This window comes from Danio rerio, chromosome 3, assembly GCF_052040795.2.
Source record: "Danio rerio strain M-AB ecotype USA chromosome 3, GRCz13ab, whole genome shotgun sequence".
Lineage (NCBI taxonomy): Eukaryota > Metazoa > Chordata > Actinopteri > Cypriniformes > Danionidae > Danio > Danio rerio.
In genome coordinates, this window is record NC_141023.1 from 66,894,708 (window position 1) to 66,915,018 (window position 20,311).

At 36.0% G+C, this 20,311-nt stretch overlaps 1 protein-coding gene across 1 annotated transcript in view; it reads right to left on the minus strand.

Annotated features, from left to right (window-relative positions):
- Positions 1–20,311, minus strand: part of LOC100004591 (uncharacterized) — a 26,648-nt gene continuing 6,337 nt past the window's right edge. The window contains exons 3-7 of the mRNA XM_087245491.1: positions 16,359–16,515; positions 13,844–15,471; positions 6,047–6,101; positions 4,384–4,578; positions 1–2,514 (exon numbers count right to left, since the gene is read on the minus strand). Of these exons, the coding sequence (XP_087101617.1) occupies positions 800–2,514; positions 4,384–4,578; positions 6,047–6,101; positions 13,844–15,471; positions 16,359–16,482 (3,717 nt within the window). The 5' untranslated portion in view covers positions 16,483–16,515 and the 3' untranslated portion in view covers positions 1–799. The remainder of the gene's footprint in view (positions 2,515–4,383; positions 4,579–6,046; positions 6,102–13,843; positions 15,472–16,358; positions 16,516–20,311) is intronic.

The window sequence follows — 20,311 nt, forward strand, 5'->3', positions numbered from 1 at the left end:
TTGCTGATGAAAATGAACACATTTAATGCAAAACTAAATCCATTTCTCCACTGATTATTTAAACCAGCAGGAACAAATAGTTTCTTGTGTTTTGATGAACACGACACAGTTTGAATTGTGAATAAATGAAGAATAATTGACAGGCAGAGCAAAGGGAAGTGCTGAGGTGAACATGAATTTAACCATGTGAATATTCATCTGTTCTTTACATTGAACGGCTTCAGAACATTTGAGATATAGTAGATCTACATAAAAAAACTTTCTGTTGCCTTATAATAGGCTGCCTTCATGGCTTATAAACACAGAATATCGATACCCAATCCAGCAAAAATGTGTGTTAACGAACAGATATCTGATCAAAATATTTTGATCAATGCATCCCTATATGAAGGGGCAGAAAACAGTCAGTGGAGATTAAGAATAAATACTCAGATAATGTCAGCTATTAATTGTGTGCCTCAGGGGTCAGTGCCATCATTTATATTTTACCTTTAGGTCATACATTTCATTATTATAGTCTTCATTTCCATTTTGTGCTGATGATACACAATTTTAAATTTCCATAAGACCTAGAATTAAATTTTTTTATCATATTGGTCATTCATAACTTTGTTCAAGTTAAATGAACAAAAGCCCACCACTGGGTGTGTTTTATCTAAAGCTCAGTCTTTTACTCTGTTCACTGATAATTCCCATGTTAATTTCTCTACTTTTCACACTCAATCTCTCACACCAGAATTATCTGATGTTCAGACATGAAACACCTTTTCACTGGAGAGAACGTTTTGCTGCATTGGCGTCATTTGTGCAGCTTTTCTCCAGTGTGGATGTTCATGTGTTTCTTAAGCCTCTCTAAGTATGTGAAACTCTGAGAACACTGATCACATGTGTACGGCTTCTCTCCAGTGTGAATCCTCTCATGTCTTTTCAGGGTTCCTAAAAGACTAAACCTCTTGCTACACTGTGAACACTTGTACAGTTTCTCTCCAGTGTGAACCTTCTCATGCGATTTTAGGCATCCTAACAGACTAAATCTCTTGTCACAGTGTGAACACTTGAAAGGTTTCTCTCCAGTGTGAATCCTGTCGTGCAGTTTCAGTTGTGTAGCTGTAATATAAGTCTTCTTACACTTAAAGCACATATACTGTCTAACAGCAGTGTGGGACTTCTGATGCCTTTTTAATTTGGACTCCACTGTATAACTCTTTTCACACACAGGACATGAATAAGGCTTCTCGCTTCTATGAATTGAAAGATGCATCTTCAGCTGTGAAGCACTTAAAAATGTTTTGCTGCATTGATCACATTTGTGTTTTTTCTCTCCGGTGTGGATCCTCTTATGTTGATGAAGGTGTGATAATTGGCTGAAACTCTTCCCACACTGAGTACATGTGAACGGTTTCTCTCCGGTGTGGATCCTCATGTGTTGATTAAGGGATGATGGTTCAGAGAAACTCGTCCCACACTGAGTACATGTGTGTGGTTTCTCTCCAGTGTGGGTCCTCATGTGTCTATTGCGGTGTGATGAGTGGCTAAAACTCTTCCCACACTGAGAACATGCATATGGTTTCTCTCCAGTGTGGATCATCTTGTGTTTAGTAAAGTTTGATACGTATCTAAAACTCTTCCCACACTGAGGACATGTGAATGGTTTCTCTCCAGTGTGGACCCTCATGTGCTGATTAAGGGATGATGATAGCCTGAAACTCTTCCCACACTGAGAACATATGAAAGGTTTCGCTCCAGCGTGAATCATCATGTGTTTATTAAAGGTCGATACGTGTTTGAAACTCTTCCCACACTGAGTACAGGTGAATGGTTTCTCGTCAGTGTGGATCATCATGTGTTTATTAAGTTGTGAAGAGTCTCTGAAACTCTTACCACACTGAGTACAGGTGAATGGTCTCTCTCCAGTGTGGATCATCATGTGTTTATTTAAGTTTGATGTGTATTGGAAACTCTTCCCACACTGAGTACATGTGAATGGTCTCTCTCCAGTGTGGATCCTCATGTGTTGATTAAGGTGTGATTTGTGTTTGAAAGTCTTTCCACACAGTTTACATGTGAATGGTCTCTCTCCGGTGTGGACCCTCATGTGTACATTAAGCTCTGAGGAGTGTCCAAAACTCTTTTCACACTGAGTACATGTGAATGGTCTCTCTCCGGTGTGGATCTTCAAGTGTAAATTAAGGCTTGATGAATATTGGAAACTCTTTCCACACTGAGTACACTTAAATGGTCTCTCTCCGGTGTGGATCCTCATGTGTTGATTAAGTTGTGATAAGTATTGGAAACTTTTTCCACACTGAGTACACTTAAATTGTTTCTCTCCGGTGTGGATCCTCATGTGAAGCTTAAGACTCTTTTTGGTTCTAAAGCTCTTTCCACACTGAGTGCAGGTCAAACGATTCTTGTCTCTCCTTTTCAAAACACCAGAAGTCTGTAAATTAGGGTTTTTCCCAGCTTCAACATGACGTTCCTCCTCTTCACTCTCCTTATTCTCCCCAAATGGGTCTGAAACAAAGTTTCTTTTTTAGTAAGTCAATAAAAAATAAATGTAGGATGAAAATTTGAAGTGTAAAGACTCTGTAAACACTGGCTACAAAAACATTAACTTTGATGCACATAAATGTAAAATACATCAGATCGTGTTTAGTTTGGTCTTGTCATGAAATAACAAAACATGGAAATAAAAGACGACTAAGATGCAGTCCCCGTTTGTACCCTGTTAAAAATATACAGTACCAGTCAAAATAACTGCTTTCTTATTGTATGTAGTTTCAAATGAAATGATTACTCCAGTCATTGCATTATTACTATTACCATTAATAATAATAACTAATATTAAGAGTGATTTATGAAGGATCATGCGACTCTGAAGACTTATAAACTACTTTTGAACAGTTATTTTATTGACTTTATTCTTCAATGCTGAAGTGCGCTCGTTTTTGCGATTGTTTTAGAACTTTCAATTCAGCTGCGTATGGGAGAAATGACTAGGAATAATAAACGGCAGAAAACGGTCAAACTGCTAGCTCTACAAACAAGTGTTTGCATGACTATACAGACAAAGTAGATTAATATTATAAGAAAATATCAGTTTGCAACACCAAGCAGCAAAAAGTGTCTAAAAATGAATGGAATTGAAGGAGACCGAAGACTCGAGCCAAAATGATTCAAATGGCTGTGCCCACTCATAGACGGAGAATAAGGTGAATAGTGCAATGACATTTCACAATTTGTTCTGTATTTTTTGATTGAATAAATGCAGCCTTGGTGAGCTGGAAAAGCTTACTTTAAGACATTTAAAAATCGTAGTTACAGCAATAAATATTTCCCAATTAATGTTTAACAGAGGTTTTTTTTACAGTATTTCCTATAACATTTTTTTCTTCTGGAGAAAGGCTTATTTGTTTTGTTTCAGCTAGAATAAAAGCAGGTTTGAATATTTTAAAAACCTATTTTAATAGCTCGATATTATTAGCCCCTTTAAGCAATATATGTTTGATTGTCTGCTGAAGAAACTACTGTTATACAATGGCTTGTCTATTTACCCTAATTAAGCCTCTGAATGTCACTGTAAGTTGAATATCTTGAAAAACATGTGGTAAAATATAATGTGCTGTCATCATAGCAAAGATAAAAGAAATCAGTTATAAGAAATGAGTTATTAAATCTGTTTTGTTTAAGCTGTGCTTTAAGCATCTTCACTGTATTTTTGTATTTATTGATTAATAATAAAAACAGTCGGCAGCAGCAGGAATACCGGACGCTGTCACTTTAAGAATAGTGCGGCTCTGATATGGTTTCTCTTTCTCGTGTCTTTTGATTCTCAACTTGTTTGTTTATTACACAAATGAGGGTTAATAAGAATAATCACTAAACACCGCGCTCTGACACAAATGTGCATGTATTTGACCACTAAAGCGCTAACATTAAGATCGCGTTAGATGTGTGTGTGCGCTCTGCTGTCCGAGGCTAAGCGCGGCGTTCGCGCAAACACACACACGCTACCTGTCCGAGGTTAAGCCTCACACACACACAACAGCATGTGCTCTTTTGCGCTTTTAAAAATATAAATGATGCGCATCCCGTGCTGCAAAAGTTACATTACAGCACATGCTTTTAGTCATTTTCACGTGGAACTGAGCTTTGCAGAGGCAGAGTTTTCACACGTGTACAACTGGAAAAGGGGCGGTACGTGATGGAATAATCGTTTGTCTCGATTAATGTTTTTCCATAATCGTTAAAAGCCAAAATCGAAATCGGATTTTCGATTAATTGCACAGCCCTACTTAGTGTTTGTTATAGTATGGTCAGATGAATTGTTCAAAGCTTTTCATTTACAGGTTTATTAATGAAGAAACAGGAACAACTGCCAACCTGTTTGTTGTTCAGTATCTTCATGTGTAGTTCTGCAGGGGTCTGGATTACTCATGTTCTCACGGTCCTTCAATAAACTCTTCTCTTTGCAGATTTCTCTTCTTGTTGATTTTCTAGTGCTCATCTTCACTAGTGGGCTGATCGAAAAATTCCAGTATTTACACCCAAAGGAGGAAGAGCTTCGAAATGAAGGATCTGCCAAGATTAAAAATAATCAAAATGTAATGTAAGCCTTTTCAAGGTAGAGTTCAAGGATCAAATATTAAACCTAAAATATTGACAGATAACATTAGCAAAATGGTAATCAAAATATAGATATATAATGCAAAGAAATGTTTAATCAATGATTATGGTAAATCTAGAAGCAAATCATAACAGAAGAGAAAGAGACAAAAAATTTGTCAGTCAAATATGTTATTGGCACAAATCGCGCGAGTGATGCTGTCTTTGTTGCAATTACAGCCATTATATTTCCAGTGTTTTGAGCTGCTGTGACTGTTCTTGGTAAGTCAGTAAATACACCCTTAGGAAAGAAGTATACTTAATTAAAGGTCAAGTATCAAAGTATATTTAGTAAGTATACTAATATCAATGTACTAGTAGTGTACTTGAAATGTTCTTCCAATGGACCAGAAAGATACACTGCAGTGACAAAAGCTGCACACTATAGATATAAAATAAATGCAATTTTTTAACTTACAGTTCATATAATTGTTTAGTTACTTACTGCCGTCATTAAAAAAACAAAAACAAATTAACACCATGACCCTCTGTGTTTATGTCAGTCTGAACAGCTGCGACAGACCCCTAAACTGTAAACTTAAGGGAAACACTACAGTTAGGGTTTGGTTTATGGGTAGGGATTAGGTATAAATGACATTTTATTTTTTTACAAAAATAATGTTCAAGTTTCAACATCGATTTTAATCCAGGATCACATCATATTTGACAAACTCAAAATCACACCCAGCCAGTAAAACATGTCATTGTGGGAAAAGATGACAGATCAAATTAACATGTAAAATAGCTGAAGAAATATGTCATCATCAAATTAGTTTCCCACCAATATCAAAAGCAAATCTACACTCTCGGTTGACACCAATAAAATGAGCTCAATGAGGGAATTTACACCTCAGCATAATGAATGAGGTGAAAACAGAAACTACTGATATGAGCTAAAGAGGATTTCAGCAGCTCCGATTATATTGATGAGCTTCAGATTATAAAGACTCATTAAACAAGCCATTCAGGATCAACAGCATATCAGCTCAACTTTAAAAAATGAAAATCAAAGACAAGTGAGATTCAGACCCTAATCTACACCCTACAGATATCCATGCACATAATTCTTATGTAATATAAATTTAATCAATGCAAGTGTAACCAGTCAACTTATACTTAAGCAAAGAAGACACCAAGTACAAGTACTGCAAAATACAAGTTACATTAGTATAAAATGGCGATTTGCTAACCTGCTTTTAGCACCAATACTAAACTCTGAGACCTGAAAATTCCTACAAAAATTACATTAGCTACGAAACAAAACAAAACCACGCAACAAAGCTTTCATAAACATCACAAACATTAAAACTTACAACATAAACAATTCGCTTTCCCAGAAGAAAAGGAAATGTTTTCAGCAGCATTTCTCCACACAACTTACCCTCAGCGATGCACAGCAGCAATGTCTTGTGCGGGAGGCGGGAAGAGAAGAGGTACGGAAACCCGGGAGGTACAAAAATGACGATGTGTATTATATTATCACAGGACACAAATAAAAATAACCGCTTAACAAAATTCACAAATAATGAACAAAATAATTAAATAAAAGTTGCAAATTGTAAAAATAATAGCTATTTAACAGAGAGCATTAACTCTGTTACACAAAGATAAAAATTTAGCATTTGTGAAGAAAAATGTTGTTTTTTGTGTTTAGGTTTTCAAAGATAATCTCAGCCTACTTCAGTATAAAATTAACTTTGTCATGGTTTCAGTGTTTATAGTGGGAAACTGCACTGGTTTTACATAAGCTTTGATGAAATGTTCCCAACATTCAAGTCTGTATTTTATCTTTTAAGTTTTAAAAGCAAATAGTTTATAATGTTTTAATGATTTTTGTGAGCTGTAGATCGCCCGTTTCAGTTACAGTTTTCTTTCAGGAGTTTGCTGTTTCTCGTTCTTAAAATATTAATGCTGTTAACAATATATTTACAAATTTACTCTATATTTTTCCTGCTGCTTTATGCACTGATCAGTACTTTTCAGACGTTTATGAAAGTAGGTTAATTTGTGTGCACCCATGGGTGACGGAACAAACAATTGAAATCAAGATGTAACTTTAACAGCGGATTTATTGTTTATGTAATGCTGTTCTGATGTTTATTTGAGTAAATGCTGCGGGATTTTGAAGTGTTTAACGGATGCGCGTGCGGAGTCCCATTCAAATGCAGGAGTTGCCATGGAAACGGGGCACCAGCACTCACTCTGTCAGACGGCAAAACTCCGTCTCTCGCTGCTGTTTTTACGGCTTTCAGGTAAGTTCATAAATTTCTAACATCAAAGAAATATAACAGAACATGTTTTGTCACTTGATCTTTCTTATTTATTGTATTTAGCACGTTTCTGTTGCATATTTACTTTATTTTAATGCCTTTGGAAAAGTCCGTTAGCATCTTCTCAACTGTTTTTGGGCAAGGTACGTAGCGTTAGGCTAACTCCAAAGAGCTCTTGTTTATAAAGGTTTTGGCTTTTCATTCACATCTTTATATGTAGAAGAGAGGCTTTAATAGCTTTGTAAAGGCTGTGCTTGTAATTAGTCAACAATGTTTTATTGGAAGTAATCCAATTTATTTAGCCTAAAATATGCGCAGCCACTGTTAATCAGTGATATCAAGGAGCTAACATTCAGATAAGAGGAGGATGTCATTCTAAACTACAAAATGTGTTGTAATATTTATGTATATAGACAATAGACATGAAATTCGATATATCACTATAATGAACAGGCATATTGATATCTTGGGCACTTTAAAATACTGTAAATCAGTGGTTCTTCAACTGGTACGTGTGCAAAAAAAATTTTCACAAATGATTTATATATAAATATAATGACTACATTTATGAGGTCCAAGCAACGTATGCAGGTTTTGATGAATAGTTGACTATGTTCATACATTACATTTAAGTCCAGGAGTTTTTATTTTTATTTTTCAGACAATAGACTTCTATTTTAATTTAACTTTTAAATGCACATTTTAATTAAAACGTTGATATTTATTTATTTTATCGAACATACCTAATTTTTATATTCTAGACTTTTTTATCTTTAACATAATTATAAAATTGTATACAATGTGATGCAGTTAAAACTTGGGTGCACCTAAAAAAAAAAAGTTGGGTGCAACTGGTGCAAAAAGTCCAGAGCCCTAATAAAAAATTATAGTTGTACTCTATTTGTGAGTTATGCTGTTGCTTACTTTAAAATATTTTCTTTGAATTGAAGGTATATCAAATAATCAATGCAAATACTTAAAAAAACAATACTGCAAGAAACAAACAACCCACTAATTGATTGAAGAAAATAGTGTTTTACATTTGTGTTTCACATTACTAAAGATAATCTCACTTTAGGCTAATATTAACCTAGTCACGGTTTGTGTTTATAGTGGACACTTGGTTTAATGGAAACTTTCAAGGAGTATGTCCCAATATAAAAACACTGGCTTTAATTGCTAACTTTTAAAAGTGAATAGAATTATTATGTTTTATAATATTATAATGTTTTGATAACACAGCAGCATGAGATTATGTAGGCATCAAGTTGTTTTTGGGGGGTCGTTAATCAAGTCACAAAAATTGGTCTTTGTTTTGCATGTTTGATTTGGTCCAAATATAGCCCAAAATTTATGTTGAAATATTTTTTTTTTGTTCAATTTGGTCCAAATGTAGTCCAAGCATGTATATTAATGGCGACTATAACATTATATTAAAATGATTTTGGATGCTTTGCATAAAACATCAAATAAAGCTGAGGCATCATACATTATAAAAACATTGCTGTTTAGCGTGCCAACTTTCAGTGGATGAGCTATGCTTGCGGTCCAACATCACTGTTGAACTTTTGAATATTCGATCTACATCCACCAACACTGGATGGGTTTTGGAAATTTGGTCCTTTTGGTCTACTAACCCAAGATTGTCTAAAAATGCTGATGTTGATCATGATGTGTAACCTGTGATGACTGAATGTCTCGTAAAATGTGCATCAATTGACCAGTAAGCCCAGAAGTTTAGATTTCTACCAAAGAGAGAGATGATGCGACAACTGTGAAAGCCAGGAGGGAGGTAAGAAGAAAATATTGTAATAACCACATAAATAAGAATAATGAAAACAAATTCTCAGTGTACTATAGATGTAGAATGACCTAATATTTGCTTATATTCACGTCTAACATAATTTTTTTCCCTTTACAGAACTTTTATGGCAATGCCACTGGTAAGGTAAGTTCTGGTAAGGTCTTGCATCAATTCAGTCTCATCTATTATTACAGCTATAGTAATCGCTCTAATATTCAAATAGGCTGGTGCTGATCCTGATGACCATATCATTATTGGCAATCTTCATTTTATTTCAAAACAACTTGAAAGAACAGAAGCAGCTCCACTTGATTCATAGATGTATCGACATTTATGAGCACTTTCAGTCAGGCGTTTTCGACAAAAACAGTACAGAAACAGCATTTGTTAAGATTGTAAATGATCTTTTCCTAGTGGTTGATTCTGGTCTTTTGTCCATTCTTCTTATAGATATTATTGCTGCTTTTGATAGTATTAGTCATTCAGTATTATTAGGACGATTGGCTTGTATAAGAATAGCTGATTATGTGCTTTACTGGTTCTCATCTTAGACAAGTAGGGATGTACAGATACCTTTTTTAGAACTATCTGATCTAGATACCAACATTCTGAGTATCGATCGATACAGATTCGATCCAGTGCCATTTTTTAAGCATAATACAGTGTCTATAGCTCTGGTGCTAAACTCAAATAATCTTATCTTCTTTAGTAAAAAAATAACCACCTATAAGCCTGCTGTATATGACTGAAAGCACAATCTAACTAAAAACTTGTGCTTGCTGAAAACTAGGCTACATTATTTAAGCATTCGTTATGACATTGATCTGTTGTGGTTCAGCGTAGGTGTCCTTTGTTTAATATTAAGGGTGCTTTCACACCTGTGAATCAATTAATTTGTTCCGAAACAGGGATTAAAAATGTTACATTGTTACGGACCAAAATAGCTAAAACAAGTCACGTGTGAGTAAACTCTCCTCATATTGGTCAGAGTTTCACGGTTTATTTTGCTAGGTCCTGCTCAACTGTCAGGGGGAGGTGGTGGTTTGGTGGTGTTTGACAGGGTGCACGCGAAGTGTCTGGAGAGCGAGCAGGCCTGCTGTGGGGAGGGGTGAGAAAGGTGCACGATGTATTTGAAGACGCGCGATTACCGGGAGATTATCACTCGTTTGCGGGATTCCTGGAGACTCTGCATTTGCGAGAGACTGCCGGGAGACTTGGGATGTCTGGAATGACCTCCAGCCCTACTCATAATTCTCTCTTCATATAGCCGTATGCCTATTACACATCCACAAAACACTGTGATATAACCGGGCTCGGATCGTATCGTTTTCTCACTACAATTGATCCGCTCCAGAATTTGTTTCAATTGAGCCGAGACCACCTCATTCAGGCGATCTTGGAGCGGTTGTTTTGGAGTGGATCCGAGCATGATTGCTGGGGGGTATTCCAGAAAGCTGGGTTAACTTACCATCTGCTAAAACCTAAACTCTCGGTTGATTTACCCAAAACCTGCTTCCCGCGAGTATGTTGGTTCCAAAACAGGTGACAAGAGTTAGTTAAATCAACCTCCTGAAGATAACCGCGGGTTAATGCGCGTGCACGGCACACACCTGAAGGCATTTTCAGTAGATCGCCGAATTCACGAGTCACCATAGAAAGTCACGGTGAGAAAAAAAGGGCAACGCACTTTACAGAGGCGAAGCTGGAGGTTTTAAACACAGAAATTACACATCTGCTTCAACGAAGGAAAGAAATATAGAATAAGAAATATATAAGAAAATAAAAATTAAATAATAAGAAAATGTATTAGTTCATTAAATTACACATGCCACCCTCCATTTTATTGTAATGATAAATTAAACTACTCTTTAACATCCTTTTTGAGTATGTTGTGTAACCATTCATGCATTTATTTTTCTTGCCATTAATTTCTTAAGGCCACAATATGTGTGTTGACTTATAAGGCTTATAGAAATTGTAATCTTTCTGGAGCTAGAACTCTGTCCAAAGTCATTAAACACAGAAACATTATCATAAAAGGTAATATTTAATTACTTGAGCTCTTAATGTAACACTCTAGAATATTCTTTCTGACATGCAGCTAATAGAAGGCCTGTCTAACTGCTGTGTCCTATAATAAAGGCTTTTCAGTGGTTGAGTTTTTGACTTAAACCACACACTCTGTCACTGTTGTAAGTGATTGTTGTCTGATAGCTTTAGGTTCTTTTTATTTTGCATGCAGACGAAGTTCCTTCTGCCTCAACTAACAAGCAGTGTAAGAATTTTCTGCACTTTTCCATATTTAAATATTACTCTTGGATCACAAAATCTTTTATCTGCATATTTAAATTCTAAAGTAGCTGTATAAGGTCCATCTTCAAAGATAAAGTCACATGAGCATCAACTTAAGGTGAGAAATGTATATGAAAAATATGTTACACGTTGAAAGGTGTGTGTATAAAGCAGTGTACAAAATCATTCATTTTATTTCAGGAAATTAAGAAATCAACAGATCAAACTATTTGATTAAACATAGTTTTTTGACTAATTATATTTTTTAGCACTCTTCCATCTGTTTTGTCTGCTTGGGTCGCTGAGATTTCCTCTGGGTCAGGCTGCAGGTACGTGTCATCGTATAAGACAGAAAAGGGTATCTTTTGTCCTCCAGCAAGTAACAATGTAGTGCCCAGTAATGATTCTATTTTATAATACAAATATAATAAAAATAAACATTGTGTTAAGCAACATTTGCTTTATAGTTTTTTTTTTTTACTATATTTGTGTTATACACTTGAATCATTACTTCCTGAAAATCAGCCATTTAGCCTCAGCATAGTGATGAGGTGGGGTGTGTGATGAGCTGGTAAGTGGAAGCAGTAATGAGTTTAATAGTTGAAACACCAAAAGATTAAGGATAGAAAATTAAGTTGTACCTGCACACTTATACTTTGGACAAATTTTATATTATCAGTGTCCTTTAGTGACTGATGGAGCTTTAAAATCGGCTGCAATTAATGCACACAATAGCATTTAGAAACCCTGAAAAAAATATTATATTAAAAAATGTAGGTGTGTGTGCGTGAATGTATATATAAGAACGACGTCCTACATCTTTAATTAAAGATATATTTTCCTACAAAAGACAAAGCTGCCACTTATAATATTATACAGAAAAATGTGAGGGTGCAGGAGAGAAAAAACACAAGATCTGTAAGTGAGATTCAAACTCGCTCCGTTGTGTGCTCCGTTGTTCTTTATCAACGCACTGTCCACTACGCTATTCCCGTGCTCTGAATCATCTGTGTAATGATACGCAGTGATTTATGACCAAGGAACTGTACAAAAGTGTAAAAAACAGTTCAGTGCCAGGCGTACTGTACAGGTGGTCATACTGCCACATTGTACAGTTGCCTAAAATGCCCTGACGCGAATACAAAGAGCTGCACTGAATGTTTTTTATAGTAAGCGCAGACCCGCGGTTTGTCACATTTGATTTCAAAAAGGTTTGTTAAATACATGAACATTATGAATTTGGTTATGAAAAAAACTATGCACTTATAACCCTCTCACAACGAAAAAACTTGTATCTGTGTGTCCACATCCATAAATATACTCATCAAAAGAGCACGCAATGCTCAGTAAACTCTCTGAAACAGACAAACTCTGAAACATAGCAACTTACTCTCTGAACATAACCTGCTCCGGAGCAGGTTATCTTCAGAGAGTAAGTTGCTATGGCTACTTAACATACCCAGAAGTTACCTCCGATTTTGGAACCAAAGTTGAGGTTATCCACCTACTTACTCTCAAACTTACCCGGGTATGTCACATAACCTGCTTTCTGGAACAGCCCCCTGGTTTCACATATGCCAAACAAACTGCGCAAACGAGACAGGTTTAGAAACAGAAGTCTAGGTGTGAAAGCACCCTAAGATTTTTCTTTGAAATCTGCAATAGGCTACCAATATTGACAGTAATCGTTTTATCAAACCTGATATTTTCCTGCAGGTTTGACGCAGACTTAATAAAACCTAGCCATGAGACAGAGAAAGTTCAAAACAAGGTCTGCTTATATGCCAAAACACCGCTTCAGCGCCAAAACACAAACTGCTGGTCTGTTAAATAAAGTATTGCCAAAAATTGAATTACAGTAAATATTGGCAGTTTCAGAGTAGCCTATATTAGGCAGAATATATTTTTGGTAATGACAATCCACATTGTGCCCTTCAGTTTTATTTTATTAATTGAAAGAACTACTTTGACCACAATGAGCCAGGCTTTACAAACTATTCGCAGCACTGAAAGTATTCCCCTCAAAAAAATAAACCCAGTCTGAAAAATTAGAAAACCGAAAGGGGAATAAATCAGTGCGTTGAAGATCTGTCCAATGTATTATTGAGCATTTTCTAATTTAAAGCCTACTTTGTGTGTGAAAAGCAGGTAATAACCCTCTCTACTACAGGCTTGCGAATGCAATTTACTAACAAACACAGCGCAACATGATGTAGAAACAGCAATGAACTCCTTGTTGCAGGCCTTGTTGCGGAGGGAAGCACTGAGGTGAACATGAATTTAACCATGTGAATATTCATCTCAATATTCATTCACATTGAACTATCGAATGGCTTCAGGACATTTTTAACGAACCGATATCTGATCAAATTATCAAAATCGGTGCATCCCTGTATGAAGTGACAGAAAACAGTCAGTGGAGATTAAGAATAAATACTCAGATAATGTCAGCTATTAATTGCGTGCCTCAGGGGTCAGTGCCATCATTTATATTTTACCTTTAGGTCATACATTTCATTATTATAGTCTTCATTTACATTTTGTGCTGATGATACACAATTTTATATTTCCATAAGACCTAGAATTTAATTTTTTTATCATATTGGTCATTCATAACTTTTTTCCAAGTTAAATGAACAGAAGCCCACCACTGGGTGTGTTTTATCTAAAGCTCAGTCTTTTACTCTGTTCACTGATAATTCCAAAGTCAATTTCTCTACTTTCCACACTCAATCTCTCACACCAGAATTATCTGATGTTCAGACATGAAACACCTTTTCACTGGAGAGAACGTTTTGCTGCATTGGCGTCATTTGTGCAGCTTTTCTCCAGTGTGGATGTTCATGTGTTTCTTAAGCCTCTCTAAGTATGTGAAACTCTGAGAACACTGATCACATGTGTACGGCTTCTCTCCAGTGTGAATCCTCTCATGTCTTTTCAGGGTTCCTAAATGACTAAACCTCTTGCTACACTGTAAACACTTGTACAGTTTCTCTCCAGTGTGAACCTTCTCATGCGATTTTAGGGATCCTAACAGACTAAATCTCTTGTCACAGTGTGAACACTTGAAAGGTTTCTCTCCAGTGTGATTCCTCTCATGCAGTTTCAGTTGTGTAGCTGTAATATAAGTCTTCTTACACTTAAAGCACATATACTGTCTAACAGCAGTGTGGGACTTCTGATGCCTTTTTAATTTGGACTCCACTGTATAACTCTTTTCACACACAGGACATGAATAAGGCTTCTCGCTTCTATGAAGTGCAAGATGGACCTTCAGCTTTGAAGGCCTCAAAAATGTTTTGCTGCAGTGATCACATTTGTGTGGTTTCTCTCCGGTGTGGATCTTCATGTGCTGAGTAAGGCGTGATGATAGGCTGAAACTCTTCCCACACTGAGTACATGTGAATGGTTTCTCTCCGGTGTGGATCATCATGTGTTGATTAAGGGATGATGGTTCAGAGAAACTCGTCCCACACTGAGTACATGTGTGTGGTTTCTCTCCAGTGTGGGTCCTCATGTGTCTATTACGGTGTGATGAGTGGCTAAAACTCTTCCCACACTGAGAACATGCATATGGTTTCTCTCCAGTGTGGATCATCTTGTGTTTACTAAAGTTTGACAAGTGTCTGAAACTCTTCCCACACTGAGGACATGTGAATGGTTTCTCTCCGGTGTGGATCCTCATGTGCTGTTTAAGGGATGATTGTTGGCTGAAACTGGCCCCACACTGAGAACATATGAATGGTTTTGCTCCAGTGTGAATCATCATGTGTTGATTAAGCTGTGATGATTGGCTGAAACTCTTCCCACACTGAGTACATGTGAATGGCTTCTCTCCGGTGTGGATCCTCATGTGTTGTTTAAGTTGTGATGAGTCTCTGAAATTCTTCCCACACTGAGTACATGTGAATGGTTTCTCATCAGTGTGGATCGTCATGTGTTTATTAAAGGTTGATGAGTCTCTAAAGCTCTTCCCACACTGAGTACACGAGAATGGTCTTTCTCCAGTGTGGATCCTCATGTGTTGATTAAGGTGTGATTTGTGTTTGAAAGTCTTTCCACACAGTTTACATGTGAATGGTCTCTCTCCGGTGTGGACCCTCATGTGTACATTAAGGTCTGATGAGTGTAAAAAACTCTTTCCACACCGAGTGCATGTGAAGGGTTTCTCTCCGGTGTGGATCCTCATGTGTTGATTAAGTTGTGATAAGTATTGGAAACTCTTTCCACACTGAGTACACTTGAATGGTTTCTCTCCGGTGTGGATCCTCATGTGAAGCTTAAGACTCTTTTTGGTTCTGAAGCTCTTTCCACACTGAGTGCAGGTCAAACGATTCTTGTCTCTCCTTTTCAAAACACCAGAAGTCTGTAAATTAGGGTTTTTCCCAGCTTCAACATGACGTTCCTCCTCTTCACTCTCCTTATTCTCCCCAAATGGGTCTGAAACAAAGTTTATTTTTTAGTAAGTCAATAAAAAATAAATGTAGGATGAAAATTTGAAGTGTAAAGACTCTGTAAACACTGGCTACAAAAACATTAACTGTTATGCTTATAAATGTAATTTGTATTTAGTTTGGTCTTGTCGTATTAAATGTTTAACAAAACATGGAAATAAAAGACGACGGTAAGATGTAGGGTCAGTCAAAATAACTGCTGTCTTATTGCATGTAGTTTCAAATGAAATGATTACTCTAGTTGTTGCATTATTACTATTACCATTAATAATAATAACTAATATTAAGAGTGATTTATGAAGGATCATGCGACTCTGAAGACTTATAAACTACTTTTGAACAGTTATTTTATTGACTTTATTCTTCAATGCTGAAGTGCGCTCGTTTTTGCGATTGTTTTAGAACTTTCAATTCAGCTGCGTATGGGAGAAATGAATAGGAATAATAAACGGCAGAAAACGGTCAAACTGCTAGCTCTACAAACAAGAGTTTGCATGACTATACAGACAAAGTAGATTAATATTATAAGAAAATATCAGTTTGCAACACCAAGCAGCAAAAATGTCTAAAATTGAATGGAAGTGAAGGAGACCGGAAGACTCTAGCCAAAATGATTCAAATGGCTGTGCCCACTCATAGACGGAGAATAAGGTGAATAGTGCAATGACATTTCACAATTTTACAGTTTGTACTGTATTTTTATTAAATAAATGCAGCCTTGGTGTGCAGGAGAAGCTTATTTTAAAACATTTAAAAATCCTAGTTACCCCAAACTTTTGACCGGTAGTGTATGTTATAGTATGATTAGGATAAATTGTTCAAAGCTTTTTATTTATATGATTTTTAATAAAGAATCAGGAATAAAACACCAACCTGTTTGTTGTTCAGTATCTTCATGTGTAGTTCTGCAGGGTTCTGGATCGCTCATGTTCTCACGGTCCTTCAATAAACTCTTGTCTTGGCAGATTTCTCTTCTTGATGTTGTTCTGGTGATCATCTTCACTCACTAACCGAAGGAGGAGGAGCAGATCTGCCAATATTAAAAAAATAGTCAAAATGTAATTCATGCCTTTTCAAAAAACAATACATGTGAATATATTAGATTATTTACAAGATTGTCAATTCTTTTAAACATGCAACCTCAGGATAGTTTAGCTATTGTGGTATTTTAAACCTTGTTTCCTCTGCTGTAAATACTAACAGTAAACATGGTCAGTGTGATTTCACTATGTACGACATGTTTCTGGATCAGCATCATGGTAAAATGAACTATTTTCCAATCAGCCAATCAGAATTAAGGTATACATTTACAGTTCATGTTAAGTTTAGGCTTGTGATTGTTATCCAACCATTATTCTATTCTGATTTTGGGAATAATATACAGCAGTGTTTCCCCTACCATTAAATTAGTGGGGCGCCCAGCCTGCCCAACAGTGGATGCACCCCCGGCACAGTAGCTAAAATATATACAGATGCAGTGGGACCTCTGCCAAGTGCAGCCATTGTATTCCCTATCTAGGGTCTCATCCAACCTTTTAATCTTTCCCTGAAGCTTCATGAGTCTGCCGCGAACTTTTACCAGACCCATGATCCCCAAAAGTGAGTTAAAATACCCAGAAATCATGGCGACAAGAGTGAATGCACAAGAGAACTGACCGTGAGAGGAACAGTGATGGTCTAAGCATTACACTTGATAGGTTAAATGTTAAATGAATAGAGCAGTGAAGATATCGTGAGTGCAAATTTAGAGATCTGCAAAATTATGTTATACTAAAATAATGTTCACACCTAAATGGTTATAAGAGATGTGTTTCTAGTATTAAATGCAGCATCCTTTATTTATTCCCTTAGGTAAGGCAAGTTCTCTTAAGATTTATATTTAGAGGGAAAATGTGCTTAATGCATTATAAAGCAGTAGAATCGGTACTCAATATCAACAGATCACCATGACAAGGAACCAGTACTCGGTATCAGCAGCAAAAATCCTGATCGGAGCATCCCTAGCTTTGACCCAACCTGGCTGTCGAGCAGCAATACTCCCCCTGGCTGGACAAGACTGTTCTTGGTAAGTCAGTAAATACACCCTTATGAAAAAGAAGTATACTTAAGTAAAGGTCAAGTATAAAAGTATACTTTATTTAGTAAGTATACTGATATCAATGTAGTATTAGTGTACTTGACAGAAAACCAGAAAGATACACTGCAGTGACAAAAGCTGCACACTTGACGGATTAAAAAAAAAAAAGTTAAATTTTAGTTTACAATTCAAACAATTGTTCAGTTGTTTACTGCCGTCATTAAAAGAAACAACACCATGACCCTCTGTTTGTGTCAGTGTCAGTCTAAACAGCCGAGTCAAGCCCCCAAACTAAACCTAGGGGAAACACTACAGTTAGGGTTTGGTTTATGGGCAGGGATTCGGTATAAATTCAATTTTTAAACAAAGATTATGTTCAAGTTTCAGCATCGATTTTAATCCAGGATCACATCATATTTGGCAAACTCAAAATCACACCCAGCCAGTAAAACATGTCATTGTGGGAAAACATGATATACATGAAATTAACATGTAAAATAGCTGAAGAAATATGTCATATCAAATTAGTTTCCCACCAATATCAAAAGCAAATCTACACTCTCGGTTGACACCAATAAAATGAGCTCAATGAGGGAATTTACACCTCAGCATAATGAATGAGGTGAAAACAGAAACTACTGATATGAGCTAAAGAGGATTTCAGCAGCTCCGATTATATTGATGAGCTTCAGACTATAAAGACAACAAATTTCAGACGCTAATCTACAACCTATATATATCCATTCACATAACTCTTATATAATGTAAATATAATCAATGCAAGTGTAATTAGTCTACTTGTACTTGAGCACAGAAGACACCAAGTACAAGTACTGCAAAATACAAGTTACATTAGTATAAAATGGCGATTTGCTAACCTGCTTTTAGCACCAATACTAAACTCTGAGACCTGAAAATTCCTACAAAAATTACATTAGCGGCGAAACAAAACAAAATCACGCAACAAAGCTTTCATTAACATCACAAACATTAAAACTTACAACATAAACAATTCACTTTCCCAGAAGAAAAATAAATACTTCCAGCAGCATTTCTCACAACTCACCCTCAGCGATGCACAGCAGCAACGTGAGCGAAGAGAAGAGGTACGGAAACTCGGGAGGTACAAAAAGGGCGACGTGCATCATATTATTACAACAGGACACAAATAAAATGCTTAATAAAATTCACAAATGTTGAACAAAATAATTAAATAAAAGTAGTAAAATGTAAAAAAATAACAGTTATTTAACAGAGTGCATTATCTCTGTTACACAAAGATAAAAATTGAGTATTTTAGAAGAAAAATTGTGATTTTTGTGTTTTAGTTTTCAAAGATAATCTCAGCCTACTTCAGTATAATATTAACTTTGTCATGGTTTCAGTGTTTATAGTGAGAAACTGCACTGGTTTTACATAAGCTTTGATGAAATGTCCCCAACACACAATACTGGCTTTAATTTCTATGCTTAAAAGCTAATAGTTTGTAATGTTTTAATGATATTTGTGACCTTTTGAACACCCATTTCAGTTTCTTTGAGGTTATTTCTCATTCTCAAAACTAAATAGAAAAAAAAAAACATTTTTGATATTCGTTATCAAAAAGTCTGTTACTCAACTGTTTTCAGGCAAGGTATGTATAGCTCCGTAGAGCTCTTGTTTATAAAGGTTTTGGCTTTTCATTCACATCTTTATATGTAGAAGAGAGGTTTTAATAGCGTTATAAAGGCTGTCCTTGTAAGTAGTCGATGTTTAATTGAAAGCAGTCTAATTAATTTAGCCTAAAAATACGTGCAGCCACTGTTAATAATTGATATCAAGGAGCTAACACTCAGATAAGAAGAGGATGTCATTCTAAACTACAAAATTTGTTGTAATATTTTTGTATATTCACAATAGAAATTAAATTTAATATATCATTATTATAAGCATGCATATTGAGATCTTGTGCAGTTTAAAATACTGTGAATATTAATATTTAGACTTTTATAGTGCTTTTTAGATTATTCAATTAGTACTTGCAGTGGTTTCATAACAGTCCTAAATGCTTGGAGGTTTAGGACATCTTAATAGTTCAATCATGAACATTTTCACATGTTATTCTGGCCTACCACATACAGAATCATTCATTTAAAATTCTGATATCATTTATAAAACTATAGTACATTAACACAGGGCAGTAAGACTCCAATAGTTAACTTCAGTTCATTTAACTAAATTCGCCATGAACTTTTATTAATTTTAGCTTCTTGTAATGGATAAAGAATTATAGTCTTTATCCAATTATGAGTCATAATTATTTTATAAAATGTAATTAATAATTAATGTAATTCAGTTGTTTTTTTAAGTAGTATGCGTAGTAAATCGGTATATTTTTCAACAGGGCTGCTCAATCCTGTTCCTGGAGATCTACCTTCCTGCTAGACACAGCTCTCACCCTGATCAAACACACCTGAACCAACTAATTAGGACCTGAACAGCACTTGATAATTACAAGCAGGTGTGTTTGAAATGGGTAGCAACTGAAATCTACAGGAAGGTCACTCATCATGTTCAGCCACTCATCATGTTGTTTGTGGGACCCTCCAAGAAACGCGGGGCCCTAGTTGGCCCTGTTGCTTGTTGGACGGGCCGGCACTAGTTAAGTTTCCATCCAAAAATGCTAATAAACTTTATGCGCAAAACTGGTTTATCGCATAAAAGACGTGCGAATAAAGCAGTGTTTCCATCCAACGAGTCAAAGGCCCTG